General features: G+C 53.2%; 9 protein-coding genes across 9 annotated transcripts; 4 read left to right on the forward strand and 5 right to left on the reverse strand.

Moving 5' to 3' along the window:
• Positions 1-2079: 2079 nt before the first annotated feature.
• On the reverse strand, positions 2080-3000 carry J4E90_000405 (uncharacterized protein; the record flags this gene model as incomplete). The annotated part of the gene is made up of 3 exons (XM_051430001.1): positions 2080-2395; positions 2460-2659; positions 2713-3000. 3 exons carry the CDS (start codon positions 2998-3000, stop codon positions 2080-2082), a joined length of 804 nt encoding a protein of 267 aa, XP_051295488.1.
• A 1565-nt stretch (positions 3001-4565) lies between these two features.
• On the reverse strand, positions 4566-6326 carry J4E90_000406 (uncharacterized protein; the record flags this gene model as incomplete). Its single annotated transcript, XM_051430002.1, has 1 exon — positions 4566-6326. The coding sequence occupies one exon, from the start codon at positions 6324-6326 to the stop codon at positions 4566-4568; it is 1761 nt and encodes a 586-aa protein (XP_051295489.1).
• Positions 6327-6780: 454 nt separating this feature from the next.
• Positions 6781-7743, reverse strand: J4E90_000407 (uncharacterized protein; the record flags this gene model as incomplete). The annotated part of the gene is made up of 1 exon (XM_051430003.1): positions 6781-7743. One exon carries the CDS (start codon positions 7741-7743, stop codon positions 6781-6783), a length of 963 nt encoding a protein of 320 aa, XP_051295490.1.
• Positions 7744-8574: 831 nt separating this feature from the next.
• On the forward strand, positions 8575-10827 carry J4E90_000408 (uncharacterized protein; the record flags this gene model as incomplete). The annotated part of the gene is made up of 3 exons (XM_051430004.1): positions 8575-8599; positions 8651-8720; positions 8793-10827. The coding sequence occupies 3 exons, from the start codon at positions 8575-8577 to the stop codon at positions 10825-10827; spliced, it is 2130 nt and encodes a 709-aa protein (XP_051295491.1).
• Positions 10828-11068: 241 nt separating this feature from the next.
• J4E90_000409 (uncharacterized protein) lies at positions 11069-11639 on the reverse strand (the record flags this gene model as incomplete). Its single annotated transcript, XM_051430005.1, has 3 exons — positions 11069-11149; positions 11204-11479; positions 11535-11639. The coding sequence occupies 3 exons, from the start codon at positions 11637-11639 to the stop codon at positions 11069-11071; spliced, it is 462 nt and encodes a 153-aa protein (XP_051295492.1).
• A 602-nt stretch (positions 11640-12241) lies between these two features.
• J4E90_000410 (uncharacterized protein) lies at positions 12242-13268 on the forward strand (the record flags this gene model as incomplete). Its single annotated transcript, XM_051430006.1, has 3 exons — positions 12242-12588; positions 12648-13107; positions 13158-13268. The coding sequence occupies 3 exons, from the start codon at positions 12242-12244 to the stop codon at positions 13266-13268; spliced, it is 918 nt and encodes a 305-aa protein (XP_051295493.1).
• A 358-nt stretch (positions 13269-13626) lies between these two features.
• On the reverse strand, positions 13627-14380 carry J4E90_000411 (uncharacterized protein; the record flags this gene model as incomplete). Its single annotated transcript, XM_051430007.1, has 2 exons — positions 13627-14127; positions 14177-14380. The coding sequence occupies 2 exons, from the start codon at positions 14378-14380 to the stop codon at positions 13627-13629; spliced, it is 705 nt and encodes a 234-aa protein (XP_051295494.1).
• A 1532-nt stretch (positions 14381-15912) lies between these two features.
• On the forward strand, positions 15913-16608 carry J4E90_000412 (uncharacterized protein; the record flags this gene model as incomplete). The annotated part of the gene is made up of 1 exon (XM_051430008.1): positions 15913-16608. The coding sequence occupies one exon, from the start codon at positions 15913-15915 to the stop codon at positions 16606-16608; it is 696 nt and encodes a 231-aa protein (XP_051295495.1).
• A 77-nt stretch (positions 16609-16685) lies between these two features.
• On the forward strand, positions 16686-17368 carry J4E90_000413 (uncharacterized protein; the record flags this gene model as incomplete). The annotated part of the gene is made up of 3 exons (XM_051430009.1): positions 16686-16694; positions 16871-17270; positions 17358-17368. The coding sequence occupies 3 exons, from the start codon at positions 16686-16688 to the stop codon at positions 17366-17368; spliced, it is 420 nt and encodes a 139-aa protein (XP_051295496.1).
• Positions 17369-17462: the final 94 nt, after the last annotated feature.

Genomic DNA, 17462 nt, shown 5'->3' on the forward strand with positions numbered 1-17462 from the left:
GAGAGGTACAGGTAAGTTTTGACCGGAGCTGAGGGAGCACAAGATTTTAACAATCGCCATTGTGCTGCGGCGTAGTTGACCTCGGGATGCAGCAAACATTGCCTCTGTCATGCTGTGCCTCCTATGCCCAGGTCTGAGGTGGATATTTTGGAATGCGCCTGCGGACCGTTAGCTTGCAGGGATTACGTGCTACCAAGCGGGGCACTAACCTGATTGAGGCTGCTTGGCAAGAGCTCCTTGCTTGACAATCGCGTCGCTGCACGATCTTTCTTTTCAGAACTCTACCAATCTCCAATTACATGCCGAGGTCTCAGCCCCGAGGTACATCGAACGGTGTCACGACGCGCTTATAAAGCCACCACAACGTGAAACTATTCTCCTAACAGAACCTTGCTGATAAGCCCTAGGCTAAAGACATCCCGAAGCCTTGAATGTCTCTCGGACCTGTCGTTGCCAAGCGGTCGTTAAGTCTTCCTCGCTCGATCGAACCCTGTCATCTCCTGACTCGCAATTGCTGTTGAACATCTTTTTTCTGGAGAATGCACGGCTGATGGATATGCCATTCTGCACGGCGACTCGGTAATGCACCTGGAAGTCAAGCCTGGAATCGATGCATGAGCCTGATCCATCCGCTAGCTTGCTTCGTGGTTGTGCAAGCATGTGGCACCGCATGTGAGATATTGTATCTGCCACTCTTCGCAGCCGCGGACGATCAAACTTCCACTGTACGTTGAGGTGTTCGAGCGTTTCGACTTTCAACAACGGTTCGATCCAGGAAGCGACCCATGGTCTTGGCCCAACGGTCATCTGTGCTTCCCACAACAAACACTCTTCCGCTGAAGAAGGCGCAGTGTCATAGCGCTGATGGGAACTGCTGATCATTAGATGAAGCCTCCGTAACCCCATGCGCGTGGTGGACAAGAGAGTACAGAGGTCCGTGAAGTGGTTATAAGCGAATTGCAGCACAAGCGAGTCTGTTGACCTGCGGAGAACGGGATAATGAGCTCCAACGGTGCCTCTCATATTGCTCGCTTCCACTAACGCAAGCTCCATGGAGGAAATAAGCTTGAGGGATTCGGCAGGCCTGTCGCACAAGAACGCGAAAGCGGTCGGTATACTGAGGCTTTCCGTAAAGCTGAACATATTCTGTCCATAAAAGACCTTTCTAGCTTCATGATAGATCTGCCGGCATGTTTGCAACAACCGAATTTCGATGTGGTTGGACGACGTGTCCGATGGAATTGCAAGTTGATATGTCATTCGGATGTTCGTAGGCCCATCCCTTGAGTCGTACTCCGCGGAGGTCAGACCAATGTCGAAGCGAGGTGTCAGCCAGATCCGTCGGTGGGCGCGTAGACGTCTCAACGGGTAAGCTCTCTCGAGACCACGGGTACTGCGGCAAGCCGGGGCTTCCAATAGGACGGCTGCGCTTTGAACAGGAATCACATCGCATACGAGGACGTATCCATAAATAAGATCTCGAAGCTCCCGCGGAAGTTTAAGAAGTCGCGAAGACATGGTGGCACAGATCAGGGGTTCACTGCGCAGCCGTTGAGGATGAAGGCGTGTCAAGTCGATTAGGGGAGATGTGATGACGCCGTTCGTTCCGAGAAAGGCTAGATCAATTGACCGAGCACCTGGACAGGGGCCGAGGTCGGACTATCCCCCGCCCCTCTCCTCACGCGCCATACGACCACCTTACACAAGAAAGAAACTACACAGGTGCACTGGCGTCTACAGTAAAGTAATAGCTGGAGGAAACAAGACCTGAAGGCAGTGTACCTAGGTACACTTCAAAGAGATGCGTGTTGAAATCTTCCTTTGCACGAAGCTCATTCTCTGTCAGCTCCAGTTCCCTTCTATTAATACCAGATGACGAGTATAGACTGGGTTCATGTTCACAGAAGGAAAAGTCAAGGAGTGAAGACACAGCTAAGGATGTGACAGTCAAATTGGCTATAAGCTGTATATACAAGAATCTTATCGATCGTCACTTCAGTTTTCCCTCCACTATGTCACCACCATTCCCAGCCTTGCGATACTCGTTTGCTTCCTGGTCTCCACCAAGTGTTAAACACTTTACAAGTTGGCAGCAATGAAGCTACGGAGAGTAGCCTGGCCAATGTTGGCGTACACACCAGGGGCGTTGGGGGCAGCGCAGCCATCACCCCAAGAAACGGCACCGAGGAGGACCTTGGTGGACTTGTTGACGATAGGACCGCCGGAGTCACCCTGGCAAGAGTCCTTTCCACCCTGGGAGAGACCGGCGCAGAACATCTGGGCGGTAACAGCCGAGGTGCCGTAAGAAGACTGGCAGGAGCTGCGGGAGACGACAGGAACATCAACCTTGAGGAGGTTGACGGGGAGCGACTGGCCGCCGGAAGAGGTAGTACCCCTAATTTGAAAGTTAGCTATGTGTTTCGGACAGATTCTGAACAGATAAGAATGACAAAACTTACCAGCCAGCAACGGTGAGGGTGGTTCCAGCAGCAGGGTCGGATCCGGACGCGGGGAGCGTAGCGTACGAGACGGTGGAGCTGGTAGGGATGGAGGTGGCCAGCTTCATGATGGCGACATCACCGTTGTAGGTGCTCGCTACGTAGCCAGGGTTGACCTTGATGGAGGAAACACGGGCAACAACACCGCCGGAGGTACGGCTCTGGATTCAACGTGTTAGCCTAAACAAATCTCATGGCCAAGGTGGAAACTTACGTTGGAACCAGCGCGAACTGTGAGGCTGGAGGCAGTCTGGCCAACAGCACAGTGAGCAGCTGTGAGGATGGTGTTGGCGTTCAGAAGGGTGCCACCGCAGAAGTGGGAGCCGGAGCGCTGGAGGGAGACGATGAAGGGGAATTCACCCGCGCTAGCGGTTGTTCCACCGACAATATCCTCCTGGCTGCCGTTGTCCCAGTCGGGGATCTCAGTGGGATCCTGAGGGATGGCTGCGGAGAGCACCACCGCTGGGATAGCGAGGACGGTGAGGAGATCTTTGATCTGCATCTTGAAGGAGGTTGGCCGGAAAGCTGGAGTGGGACTGAAGCTGGAAGCGAAAGACTGCTGGTTCTCTGATGAGGACTGGCCTGAGAATGAGAGGAAGACAGCCTCCTATTTGTACTCGACTGGTCACTCTCTAGTCTTGCGACTTCGATGTGGTGGTATACACCAACCTTGCCACATTGTTGTCGTGTGGTCCAGGTATGCCAAAGGTCCCAAGACCGCTAGAACAGGGTATATTCGATGCTCCTTCTGCATGTAGAAGGAGAAAAGCAGTGTACAGCGGTGATTGGTACTGTTGCAGTTATAAGTTCCTTCTAAAGCCTAGCATCCTTCATGCAGCCATCCGTCGAGGTGGTGCTTATCTACTGCATGACTATCGATACCCCGGAGATCCCGTGCTCGTCGCCAAACGGGAAGCTGTTTTGGCACACTATCGTACAACTGGTTCTGCATAGTAGTGTCTCCGGCCCTAGGGGATATTGTGGTGAGTTCGGCCGGTAGTGGCTGGTTTCACGTGCCAACGTCGGTGAACGCCATGTGCCATCGAGATAGAGGGAAAAGAAATCTGGGAAACATAGGCGGAAGGCCAGTCAGCTGCTGCTGTGGCAGTACAAATCTCCAGCCTCTAGGCTGAGACTACGCCGGTGCCGGTGCCGGGTGATCTTCCTTATGGCGTTACATGGATGAAGATCCTAGGTGAAGAGCTACATAGCAGCTATAATTGGCTCATTGGGTGGGAGATCAATGATTGCGATAAGATCTAGCTGATGAGCATTTGCGACTACAAATGACGAGTGGCCTGCAGCGTCCGGCAGTCTCCCCCATGAACTCGTTGCCAAGCCTTACCAAGCTTCCGTTTATATTGCAGTCGTGGGCGCGATATGCGAGATAGCAAATGGTTGGTGTGGGAGCATCGTCTCCCTGAGAGGCCTGTCTCGAAGAGGCAGTTACTGGTGAGGGTGGGGCTTGGCATGCGGGCCGGCCCCTGCACATTCCCTCCGAAACACTCCGCCCTACCTGCTGCGATCGCCACAACACCTGAATCATCTCGTATGGACGCGGACTTCGCGACCTAATCAGACTGAAGAGACCTGTTAACAGTAGGTGGCAAGAACTTTGCCCCCACTGCGTCATTTATCATGGACAGGTATGAGCGAGGTGTGTCCGCCACGGTCTGCGAGAAGTACAGGTTGGTGAAATCTGGAGCAAGCACCGCACCTCTCGCGCCCTCTTGAAACGATACCTTGCAAACTCACAAAGCCTATACTTCCTTCAATACCGTATATACGTACAGTGATGTCTGCCTAGGTGATAAACGGATGATGTTCTGCGTGCTGCAAGGTACCTAGGTAGTGCTTCGCCGCGCGATAGGTGGAACTGCCACGAATTAATTCAGGCACATGCATAGCACAGCTGTAGGATCTCTCAAGACCTCCTGGCTTCGCATTGAATCCATACGCTAATTGCATGTCCGACTAATGTACACATCAAACCGTTCTTTGTTTACCACAACTCATCCCAGCCACTCATTGCTGTCTTCTAACCTTTAACCCGTGCATCGATAAGACCTACTGTTTCAGAGAGCCCTTCTTAGTCTTCATCCTTACTTCGGCATCTTCCAGCAGCCCGCGATAGTCCTCCGGGCCATAGCTACTCACGCACTCCCTCACACCTCCACCCTTCCTCCGCTCCTGCATACCCAGATCTCTGAGCAGCGTGTCAAGGTAAGGCATCGTATCAAAGACAAGATCGGGTAGTGTATGCCCATAACTCATTGCGCCGCGGAGAACACAGTACTGCGTGTTCCGATATGTTTCCTCAAGTGCCTTGGTTGATGAAGAGGGCGGAGATAGGGTACCGTCGAAATAGGCAGTGATCCAGAGACTTTGTATGTATGCGCACGGGAAGGTAAAAAGACAATGGGCTGCACCAGCGAAGGCGATGTTGCGCTCTTCCATGGCTTTTGGCGGGACCATGAAGCGGTATAAGCGGTACGGTTCGGCGTTTGAAGAAGGCTGTTCAGCGTAACGAAGGGAGGGATCGGGATGATGTATACGGCTCGTATCCCTCTCTTTCAGGTAAGGGTACTCGGTGTACAGAGTTTCCTCTGACTTTCGTATAAGCTCTGTCTCTTCCGGCGTGAGTGCAAGTGTACTAGGTAAGCCCAATTCCTTCTCCAGCTCTTGAGGTTCGAAGCGGAAGGTGTATCCCTTTTGCCAGCCTGTTGCACAAACGACTGCATCAGCCTCTAACACCTTCCCTGACTTGAGTACAACCTGTCGCTCTCCGTACAGGCTTTCAATGTCGTCAACGATCACTTTGACTTTTCCGTCTTTGACCAACTCGAAAAAGCTATCCGGATAATTGTGAATCGATAACGCATTGCCGACTTCGAAAGCACCTCTCCAAGGCCGCAACTTCTTCGTCTCAGGGTGTTTGTCCAACCCATTTAGCGCGATCGCATCTTCTCCAAGTGTGTTCCAGAAAGCACCCACTATTTTCCTGCCGAGCCACGTGCGATGGAAAAAGGAGCGCAGCCAGCCTTCAATGCCTGTCGTGGGTGCCCAAGGACAAGGAGACATGAAGCCAAAGAAACGTGTATGTACCAGTTTCTCCAGCCACAATCCCAATGGTGTGACGTGACTAGGCGCCATCCACACAGGTCCGTTGCCGTCAGGACGAATGAGTAAAGTCGCTGTAGTAGACGGCTGACTAGCACATGCGTACGCTACATCCCACGCCGACTTTCCAGATCCCACAACGACGGTATGCTTGCTTGGTTTCGCAATGACTTCGTGAAATTCCGGGAAGTCTGCAGCATGGATGACCAATGATCTGAAGTTTGTCGACGTTTGATAATCCGGTAATAGTGGCTTGTTCGTGGTACCGACTGCAATGACCAGTTTCTTCGCTTTGATCTGGGTGCCCTTCCTATTCAATGGAGATGCCGCGCAATGCAAAACCCATCCATCCGCATCTTCATCCCTCTCGATGATCTCAACAGTTGTTCGCCCTCTAACGAATTGCTCTACATTGGCCCATTTCATGAAAGCACTAAGGTAGTCGAACATCTTCGCGGCAGGAATGTGTTCTCCCCTTTTCACCATGAACTTTTCTTCATCCATGGGGAAGTCAGGGTGTTCGTACATGCCCCACAGATTGTTGGTCCGGAGACCGGGAAACACACGATTCGGTGCCCATGGTCCGCCAATGGATGGCGCAGAGTCGAGAATGAGTATTTTGGCTGAAGGATGTAGGCGGTGGTATGTGTGAGCAGTTGTGAGGCCGTAGATGCCTGCACCTATGATCACGAGATCCGCTTCTTCCATTGTACGGACGGATGTGAGAAACCACTCGAGGGTTGGAGGAACTTGCGCAGAGTTATGTGCAGCTGTATGGACGGGGCTATACGTGTCGAGAGTAGAAGAACTGCGGCAGGTACAGTGGACACCATCCGTTCTATTGGTTCCGACAGCGTGAGATGGAGCAACGGGAGGCCCTATGATTTCGATGCGGTAAAACAAGCGAGATCTGTATCATCCATGTCATCCCTGCAGTAGCAGCTATCAACAGTACGATCGCGATAACTCGAAAGCTTGTCGGAGTTAAGAATTTGTTGTAAACCCTAAGCTTGGTCATTCATGTGTTAGAGACGTGTTCATGCTACAGTCTTGGTCTTCTCTGAAACCTCTGCATTCTCATCAACGCTTGCATTATAACATAGTATCGGGTCGAAATCAGAGCAGGTACGCCCATCAGGAGGGAGGAAATTCGGCAGGAGCATCATAGTTTAGCCTTTACAGAGCCAACCCCAGCCTTGACTTGCACAGCTCCAGTCGAATCGGTATCCACCATTACCACAACCCCTTCGGAAGCGGTTTGGTCTGGCTTCAGCACGATTTCCTGACAGTCTTCGTTGCCTACTTCATTCGCAAATTGTACGACTACAAAGTCGATCGGTCGGTCCCCAATCACGATCATCGGCGCATGCCATGTCCCAGCCCCATATGTCACTGCTTGACTGCCGTTTGCAACGAAGGCGCGGAGATTCTTGAGGTCTGGCAGGCCAGGTCCCTTGGGTCGCGCTGAGGGGTGCAGCCGTGAGAACTGGCTCTGGGTAGGCACAGTCTCGTTCGAGTACGGGCTCGGCCTCGCGCGCGCGAAGATGTCCATGACACTCCTTTTCCGTTCGATGTGGGGTGTAGGATATGGCGGCGCTCTGCCTGTGTGCCTTCTCGACGCGCTTGCCGGCAGTGTTGGAGCCACTATGACAAGATACTGTGTGTGCCTTTCCTGCTGCGACAGCCCCATGGGTATGAATGTCTGCGTGGTGAACGGATGTCTTTCGAGAATGCCAACGTCCAATAGCTGCCTCTGGAAGTCCCCGCATCCTTCCTCGTCCTCATCTAGGTCCAGGTCTCCCCACGAGCTGGGCATGCTCATGCTCGGCTCGTGCGGCCGGAGGTTGCGCGGCGAGCAAACAAACATGTTCATTACTGCCTTGGCAGGTTTCTTGCTCGGCGCAAGGCTGTACAGGTTCGACATGTGTGTGACATCGAGGTACTTGGTTGCTGAGCCCTGATTGGCGGCGACGGCGTCCGGCGGTGGTACGCGTTGCGGGATGGGCAGCTTCGCGGACGGTGATGTGGTCGGGTTCTCGATGACAGCACCGAACTGCGCGAAAGCAGTCGGAGTCAGAAGCTCCATCGGGATGCGTATCGAAGGGGCGGGCATCGAGGTCGGCATCTTCGCGGCACGGCGTCCAAAGGGACGTGGACGGAAGCTACGATGGGTCTGTGGAGTTGGGGGGAGCTCGGGAGCTTATGGCGCTACCGAGGCGATAACGATAGACATGGAGTTCGCCGTTGGTATATCGCGAATGGTTAACTCTACGCAATGCTTGTATAAATTGCGCGATCTCCTACGTATCTAAGCAGATGGAGGGAGTATGAAATGGTGTATCAGTCGCTGACACTCGAGAAGAAGCCGACGAAGCATGCTCGATTCGCGGCTCTTGCTAGGGAAAGCTGGCCGCAGATCGTTGAATCTCGAATCCTTCTGTGCAGGCGGCACAAGATCGGTCTAGACTCGGTGACGTCGATGCAGTCAGAAAATGTATTCAGAAGAGGAGTTTCGAGCGCCAATACGTGCACAGCCTCTCCCATTCACTCTTCCGTCTCCAGCATGTGCTGGCGAGGCTGATGTCACAGTCCCAACGCCAGCGGCCCGCATTTTCCCCGAGCACTAGCGCGTGTGCCCACGGATTTCTTTCTCGACGGCCGCCATCGCCTTCACTACGCTGTCACACGGTCACCCTTCAATTCCCTGACGCGTGTTCCTCCTTCCCTCCACGATCCACCCGTTGCCGCTGCGTGCGCCCAAAGTCTGCCCTTGGCCTATAAAGTCCCGGAACTACGTCACACTCGAATCCATACCCACACCCCCGACGTGTTCCTGTCTTAGCCTTACTCATCGCCAACCCACAAAACCGAGCTCAGCAGTGAGCCAGACTTCGCGACCACCAGCACCTTGCCCCACGCCCACTTGTACAACTTCCTGTGACTTTTACTAGTTATCATGGCTGTTCCCACACAGTTGGCTTGTACGCACCCTCCGCACAGTCGGGCGTGAGACACGCTAACAAGACTCGCAGACCGCTCCGCCAAGGGCATCGGGATCTTCAACGCTGCTCCAGTGTATGAGGCTCTTCCAGGATTCGTACGGTAAGTGTCTAGACTACGCCACAAGTCCTCGCGCACATCCACGTGCAGTTCTGACGCTGACTCGCACAACAGACCCGAAGGCAACCTTCGCTGCTGCTGCTACTCGCCCGATAGCAAGTACTTCGCATGGGCAACACCTGAACAGGTTTCGGTGATTGACGCCTCAGTCGGCAACGTCATTACCACACTCCCCACACCGAACGTTTACGAGCTCGGCTTCTCCCCGCTCGGCACATACCTCATCACATGGCAGCGCCCATCCAAGGACGAAGACGGGAACGCGGCGAAGAACCTCCGGGTCTGGAAGACGCTCTCCGACGAAGCTGAAGATGACGGATCACGGGCAGTCATCGGCGAATACGTTCAGAAGAACCAGAGTGGCTGGAACTTGCAGTACACGTCCGACGAGAAGTACTGTGCGCGCGTTGTAACAAACGAGGTCCAGTTCTTCCAGTCGAGCGATTTGCGCAACCCTTGGAACAAGCTCCGCGTGGAGGGAGTGACCGACATGGCGCTCGCCCCAGGCAAGAACCATTCAGTTGCCGTTTTTGTTCCGGAGCGCAAGGGTATGCCCGCTGCTGTCAAGGTCTTCCAGGTCCCTCAATTCAGCCAGCCGGTATCCCAGAAGACTTTCTTCAAGGGCGACAAGGTCCAGCTGAAGTGGAACGATCTCGGTACCAGCTTGATTGTCCTGGCCCAAACCGAGGTCGACAAGACGAACAAGAGCTACTACGGCGAGACCAACATGTACATTCTCAGCGCCAACGGCACCTTCGATTCGCGCATCCAGCTAGACAAGGAGGGTCCTATTCACGACGTGTCCTGGTCGCCAAACTCGAAGGAATTCGGTGTCACCTATGGCTACATGCCCGCAAAGACTACCATCTTCAACCAGCGCGCGGTCGCACAACACAGTTTCGACCTAGGCCCACGCAACACTATCCTTTTCAGTCCCCACGGTCGCTTCGTCATCGTCGCCGGTTTTGGTAATCTAGCTGGAGATATGGACATCTACGATCTTGAGAAGAACTTCGCCAAGGTCTGCCACGTCAAGACCTCCAACTCGACCTATTGCGCGTGGAGTCCGGATGGGCAGCATATCCTTACGGCTACTACTAGCCCGCGTCTTCGTGTTGACAACGGTGTTCGCATCTACCATGTCAGCGGAGGCCTCATGTACAACGAGGACATGGCCGAACTCTACCACGTCGTTTGGCGCCCTCAGCCAACCTCGATGTACCCTCTGACCGACCCCTTGACCAACGTACCGGCACCGCATCCGTCTGCGCTCGCCTACCTCAGCACCCAGAAGACACCGTCCAAGCCTGCGGGTGCCTACCGTCCCCCCGGAGCGCGCGGAACCGCTACACCCCTACACTTTAAGCGTGAAGATGAAGGAGGCGCAGCTTATGCCAATACCGGTATCTCTTCCACGAACGTTGGCTTCGCCAATGGATTTGGCAAGCCGCGTCGCCGTGAGGTACCAGGAGCAGAAGCTGCTGAGACCCTTCCACCGGGCGCTGCTCCCGGCGGCGGTGTTAGTCTTACCGGCGCTCAAGATGGCGATGGAGAGCTCTCGAAGGCGGCTTTGAAGAACAAGAAGAAGCGAGAGGCCAAGAAGGCTCGCGAGGCCGCTGACAAGGCTGCTGGACTCGGCGCTGACGGTGCCAATGCACCCAACGGAGCTGGACGTAGCCCAGAACGTCGCCAGCGCAGTCGCAGCAAGAGTGGATATGAGCAGCAAGGACGAAGCGCCAGCCAGCACCGCAACTTTGGCAACAGCCCAAACCGTCAAGCCCGCCCGGACGGTAACCAGCGCCAGAACCCTGCGCAGCAGCGTCAGCAAGCTCCAGCTCAGGCTCAGGCCCCTCCCCCGATCCAGACCGAGAGCCAGGGTCCTCCCCCTGACCTCACCGTCACCAGCCCTGGTGACGGCGGCAACCCTCAGGACAAGAAGATCAGGGGTTTGCTGAAGAAGATGCGCGCCATCGATGAGCTGAAGATGCGTCAAGCCGGCGGAGAGAAACTAGAGGACACCCAGGTCAAGAAGATCAGCACCGAGAAGCAGATCAAGAAGGAACTAGACGCCTTGGGCTATAGCGGTTAGAAAACACTGTAGATGCATGTGAGTCCCTCGAGGCCTAAGCATCACAACATGTAGTACGTTAGGAGATGAAAAACTGAGTCATGTATTGTTCTCTGCATTCATTCATGATCTCGTGATTAGGCTATGACCCTGCATGATAGTACCCTAATGTCCAGGTATCTTCCTCCACGCTGGGCCGTCATTCATGGACATATCATGAAGGTCGGACTGAAGGATCGGTAGGCACATCTACGTGTTGCTTCTAGTGGGAGGCATGTCCGCCCTGTGTGCCTAGCTCGGAAGCGAGTTCACTGCCTTTTTTGAAAGTGCCGTCAGGGTTGCGCTGCGTGGAATATGTTAGCTACGAACTCATCGACCGTACTTCAGGACAACTTACGCCGCTCTCGTTGCTGGAAGTCTGAGCACTAGAGTCGTTGGAAGAACCGTGGGATGCGTGGCCGCCCTCAGCACCAAGCTTGCTGGCGACCTCTGACCCCTTGGTGAAGGTGCCATCTGGGTTACGGCCTGGCTCGCTGCTGTTGGACGTGGAGTCTGTAGCACCGTGGGAAGCATGACCACCTTGAGCGCCTAGCTCCTTTGCGAGGTCTGAGCCCTTGGTAAAGGTACCGTCAGGGTTACGGTCAGCATTGCCGCTGTTGCCGGTGGATGTGGACTTCACAAAAGGTCAGTCACTGCACATTAGAGTGAGGGTATCCGGTACAACTTACTTCGCTGTTGCCAGAGCCGTGCGAGGCATGGCCACCCTTGGCGGCAATCTCACTGAGCTTGTCCTTGGGCAGGTTGGCGAAGTTGGAAGGGTTGGAAGAAGCCATCGTTGATGATTGTGTTTGATAGAGCTCTGATTGAGTGTTGTAGTTTGAGAAGATGGGTCAGATTGGTTGTAGTATGAGAAAAGAAGTAAAGACGAAGTAGGTCTGTTTATATCCCCCCACCTGTACGCGCTCCTGTTTGCTTCCCCTAGGCAACACGTCACAAATGCGGGCAGCACGCCTGCAGGTGAGCCTGCATCAGGCTTCAGTCTCCACCTCGAGGCATGTTAGTGTCGATCAAACGTCCGCTCATGTCTGATTTGCCGGAAAAAACGGTCATCTTGAGGGGGAAGCCACTGCAGCCTGCTTGCATCCTTGTGCCATGTTGCGGACTGTGTCAGGGCAGCGGGTGATGTCATGTCACGTGATTTGGACGCGTCGCGCGTACTCACGTGTTGCTGTGCCGCGTGGCGGCCAATCAACGTGCTCGGGGGGAAATGACAGGCCGTGTCCGACGTCACGTCCCCGACGCGAATCTCTGGGGCTGGGAGATGCTTGCAATCGTCACGATACTCTTACGACTCGTCATAGTCTCCATAGTATTATCTTCGTTACTCCACGCTTCCCCTCTCACCCCATATTCTACATCAGTTGACAGTGCCACCATGAGCCTGAAGCGTAAAGCAGCGGCAGCGGCCACGGACGCGTCAAAGAAGCCCAAGCAGAACGGTAGCATTACCGCCTTCTTTGGCGCCCCGAAACCCAACCCCAATGCGCCGCCCAAACAATCTGCTGCAGCCGCAAAGTTCGATAGAGATGCATGGGTTGCCAAACTCACAGACGAGCAGAAAGAGCTGCTACAACTTGAGCTCGACACGCTACACGAGAGCTGGCTGCCGCATGTCAAGGATGTGCTGCTGACACCCCAATTCCTCGAATTGAAGAGGTTTCTGAAGAAGGAGCTGGACAGTGGGAAGACTGTATACCCGCCGATGAAGGACGTGTACTCCTGGTACGATCTCCCACATCTTCCGGGTGCATGCTTGAGTAACGAAGACTAATACTGGTTAGGTCGCGACACACACCCCTCAACACCGTCAAGGTCGTCATCACAGGCCAAGATCCATACCACGGCCCCAACCAAGCCCACGGTCTCTGCTTCTCCATCCGTCCACCGAACCCTGCGCCTCCTTCGCTCATGAACATCTACAAGGCCCTCGAGAAGGAGTACCCAGACTACAAGCGACCTCCGAACAAGGGTGGTCTTCTGACGCCATGGGCTGATCGTGGTGTTTTGCTCATCAACACCTGCTTGACCGTCCGTCGCGGTGAAGCAAACTCACATTCGGGCAAGGGCTGGGAGCTGCTCATGCAGAAGGTTATTGATACCGTGGCCAAGGTGCGGACGAATGGTGTTGTCTTCCTGGCCTGGGGCAGTCCGGCGCAGCAGAGGACCAAGGGCATTCCAGTTGACAAGCATCTTGTGCTGAAGAGCGTACATCCTAGCCCGCTGAGTGCAGCGAGAGGCTTCGTAAGTACCGCCTCCCGATATATCATGATTCAAGTGCTAACGATGTGTAGTTTGACAACGGTCACTTTAGGAAGTGCAACGAATGGCTGGAGCAGCGTTATGGCAAAGATGGTGGCATCAATTGGGACTTGAATGTTAATGCTGAGAAGACTGAGTTGTAGTCGTATACTGTTCTAGTCCAACCTTTCGGAGTTTTGAAGGCTACAATGAGAAGCTGAAGTTAATAAGTGCTGACCATGGGTGACTTCGAGGCATACATGAGACTAGATGTGGTACATTAGTGACAAGTGGAGGTGCGTTGTATGTATACATTATTGTAGTGGTTGAACGTTATAACGTCGAAAAGGAACTGACACTCTCCAGCCTACTACAGCAAACCCCGCTCCAAGAGACCAAAGTTAGGCCAGCAGTTCCTCATCACACTCTACCTAGACTCGCAATTTCCCTTTCACCTCTGGAAAGATACGAGCAAGTTCAGGGCTCTGGATTAGGTTCATGCAGTATAACACACAGCCACTGCTACATCAATACGCCGTACTTATCCTGGAGTCTCCGCATCACCATCCAGTGAACCAGATCCCGCGCCGCAGTTGCGTCTTCCAAGCTATCATGACCTTTATTGCCTTTGGTCTGAATGTCCGTGTCCAGGTACTTCTTTAGCAGTGTCTTCAACGCCAGATCACCCGTACCCTTTTTCTTCTTCTTCTTGGGCTCACCCTCAGTGGGGTTGGTCGAGTCGATCATTGTCTGCGCATCAGTCGCTGGGGTAAGCATGCTACTCGTCGCTAGTCCTGTGACCTCCGGAAGGCACTCCTCCACCCTTCTTGCCGCCTCTTCACTAAGCTCTTTTTCTCTGGCTTCGATTGCCTTCTTCTCCTGAATGATCTTGTGCTCTACGACGTAGGAGTCTACGACTTTTGTGTGTATCCACTTCAGTGCCTTGAGGTCATTATGAACGCTGTGTCCAACGAGGATAGTCTCTGGACCGACAAATTTCCATAACAGTTTTCTCGCCCCAGTCTAAAATTGGTGTACAAAGTCAGTACATGTCTTCCTTCGGCTTCTTCACGTAGTGACTTGCCTTCCCCTTTAGCGTGGTCTTCTCACTTATAGCTTCGTTCATCTGATCCCACGTAACGCCCGACCACTTTGTGTTGAGATGTTGCATTGGTTGATCAGGCTTAACAAGGTTGTTAATGAGCACTTCTCCGGTTATGTAATCGATGGCGCTCAGGCGAATGAGCTCAGAGTCTCCACTCCTGGCTGTTCCCATCTTCAGAATGGGAGTGAGAAGTCAGCATGTCTCACATACATTCTGTAGAGCTAGAACATACCTCGCAGTCGATTGCTACGGCAAATTTGGCGTTCATCCTGCGGTCCGCATCCCAATGACGAAAAGGTGGAGTCGGTTGGAATTGATGTAGGCGTTCGAGCTCACCTGATCGATATTCGCGTATTCTGTGCTTGTCGGAAGTCCTACATGGCTGGGCCTCCGAGACGTGTTTTCCGCAACACAACCAGCACTAACAAGATTAGTTGGGTTAGGCAACGTCGAGTCAGCCTGCCCTCACCTTTGTCGCGCGGTCGACTGGCGCTGAGTGGTGGAGACACTCTATTGTGCAATACTGAATTCCAGAGCTACCGTTCTCGTATGGTACGATCATACTTGGCAATGTCTTGAAGGGCGTGTCAGGTGGATGTGAGAGAAGCTGTTGGCTACGGCGCGTTATGGCCTGTTGGAGACCCTTGCTAAGCTGTTGGATAGCTACCAGGAGTTTAGCAATACTCTTAAAATCGATGTGCACAGTCCAGGCACTGAGCTTGTACTAACTTTGATTGCATTTGCTGCATCTTCGTTTCAGATGAATCTCCTCATCTGTCAACTGTGCAAAGTTGTAGCCATGTTTTCGCAGAGCATGTGTGGGTTCTAATAGGCTCAGAAATTCTCGGATGTAATAATCCCCGGGCGGTAGTTCGAGTATTGAAGGTGCTTGGCCCTCGCATGCTTCGGGTGGAGGGGGATATGGGACGACATCGCCGGGTGGGGTTGGTCCTGTTGCTCCAGTGTTCATGATCCAGAAAATGTCTAGAAATCGGCTTCTTGTGAAAGTGTGTGACTCAGGCTGATGTGAAAGATGCTGGAATGTGAGTAGTCCAGGTTTCGATACTGGGATGCGGTGTTTGTCTGCTCAGATGAACCCACCGCTTTCCTCTAAGGCTATAGTCCAAGTGACATGCAGGGTAGCTACCGGTGTTTGGGATATATTGCCTGCGAGTCCTGCGAGGAGTGGCAGACAAAACTGGTGACAACGGTGGTGATACCGAAGAGTCTATGTGATGGAAAAGTGGGGGAAGCGGAATCGGGATGGCGCGTTGACAAGGGTGAGTGCGCTAGCACCATGTCGCGTCTTCCAACAACGTCGCCAGCTGGGGTGCATTCACCAACAAGGTCATAACTACATGCTCTTTGTGCTACATTCTACAGATCATTGAGAGAATGAGTGAACATGGCCGCCAACTTCATGCAGGATTTTGGATCCTGCTCCGTATTTTATCCCGACACGGCACGTAGGGGCTTCGCCACCTGGGCAGCCAGCTGGATTTAGCTACTCATTGTAATCTCCAATCCGCGCTGATATGCATGACGTCATGTGCCGCCGGTAGATGGTAAATCAGCCTAATCCAGTCGATGTTCCATGAACTACATACCCTCGCAGCCTCGGTAGTGCTATACAACAGTATAACTTCCCAGGTCATGCAGAAACGTCGAAGCCTCGTAGACAACCGCCCAGACAGTGCGCAAACATGGCCAAAACCACAGCATTCAACGTCCTCGTTTTCAGCAAGACCACAGGCTACCGTCATGACTCTATCCCAGCTGGAATCCGCATGTTCCACAAGTTAGCCAGCGATACGAACCTCTTTAAAGTCACAGCTAGTGAAGACGCCTCGTTGTTTACCTCGTCTTATCTCGCGCAATATCAAGTCATCGTCCTCCTGCAAAACATCGGCGACGACATCTTCACCCCATCCGAACTAGAAGCTTTGAGGGCCTGGGTGAAGAATGGCGGCGGTATCGTAGCTATCCACGGCGCAGCTGCAGCTATGCAAGGGAACGAATACTACACGAACTTGGTCGGAGCAAGTTTCGACACGCATCCCGATCCTGAGCCCGGTACCATCGTTCCTGAAGAGTCTGGCCTGAAACACCAGATCATGAACTGCTGTGGTGGGCGTGAGGGCTGGAAGGACGAATGGTATAACTTCCACACTCATCCAAGAGAAAACAAGAACCTCCAGATCTTGCTCAGAGGTGATCCGAAGACATTCCACGGAGGTAAACACGGAGATGACCATCCGTTGGTATGGTGTCAAGAGTTCGAGGGTGGAAGGGTATTCTTTACGTCTTTGGGTCATTTCGATGAGGCGTACGAGGATCCATGGTTTGTTGGACAGGTCGAGAGAGGGTTGCTGTGGGTATCAAGGCAAATGGAGGTTTGAAGGAGGGTAGATGACTTGACAAGTTGTCTTTGAGACTGGTTACCATCGGTTTGAGGCTGATGGCGGAGTCAACGCAAATGAAGATTGTAAACCCAATACCGAGATACGCGCAATCGCAGATACAAACAAGTAACGCCGTGCGCCAGACCCAAGACTCCGATAGACTTACGGTGAGGCGTTGTGGTACGGAGCGCCTGCTCACCGCGAGTGATAATGGACTAGCGTTAACACATAACAAACGCTCATCTCAAATTCTTTTCAGCACCACGTCCCACACACTCTGCTCCAAACACTCCTCCCATCATCTGCCTTCAATTACTTCTTCCATTACATACTTTCCACGATGGTTCCCGCAAACGAAACCCCCGCGCCACTGTCACAAGCCGAAGAGGCGGAAGTTGAAGCGCTGCTCGAAAAGGCGAAGAAATTTTCCCCGGGCGTGTTTAAACAGCTCCAGGAGGAAGAGCGCAAGATGCGCGAAATGGCCGCCGCTGATCCAGAAATGGCGCGCTACCTTGAGAGCCTTTGCCGCGCGTACTTGAGCAGCGGAGCGAGTTCGGCGAAACCGGATACCAAATTGGAAGAGGAAGAGGAAAGAAAGAAGAAAGAGGAAGAGGAGGGTGAAGAGGTTGAGACAAAGGTTGAGGGAGGAGAAGAGGAAAGTAAATGAAGACAACTTCCGGCTTGGTAAGAATTCACTTCGCTAGAATCTTGTTATTCCTGTATACGACAAACTAACAACTTAGTAGCTAAGGTGTGATAGCTACTGTCTGATCCGGGGATGGAAAGAAATTGAGGTTCTCGAATAGAACATGAAATGTTAGTGAACTCCAGACTCATTAGAGGAAAGTCAT

This window comes from Alternaria incomplexa (assembly GCF_024043165.1).
Source record: "Alternaria incomplexa strain BMP 0042 chromosome Unknown scaffold_1, whole genome shotgun sequence".
Taxonomy (NCBI): domain Eukaryota; kingdom Fungi; phylum Ascomycota; class Dothideomycetes; order Pleosporales; family Pleosporaceae; genus Alternaria; species Alternaria incomplexa.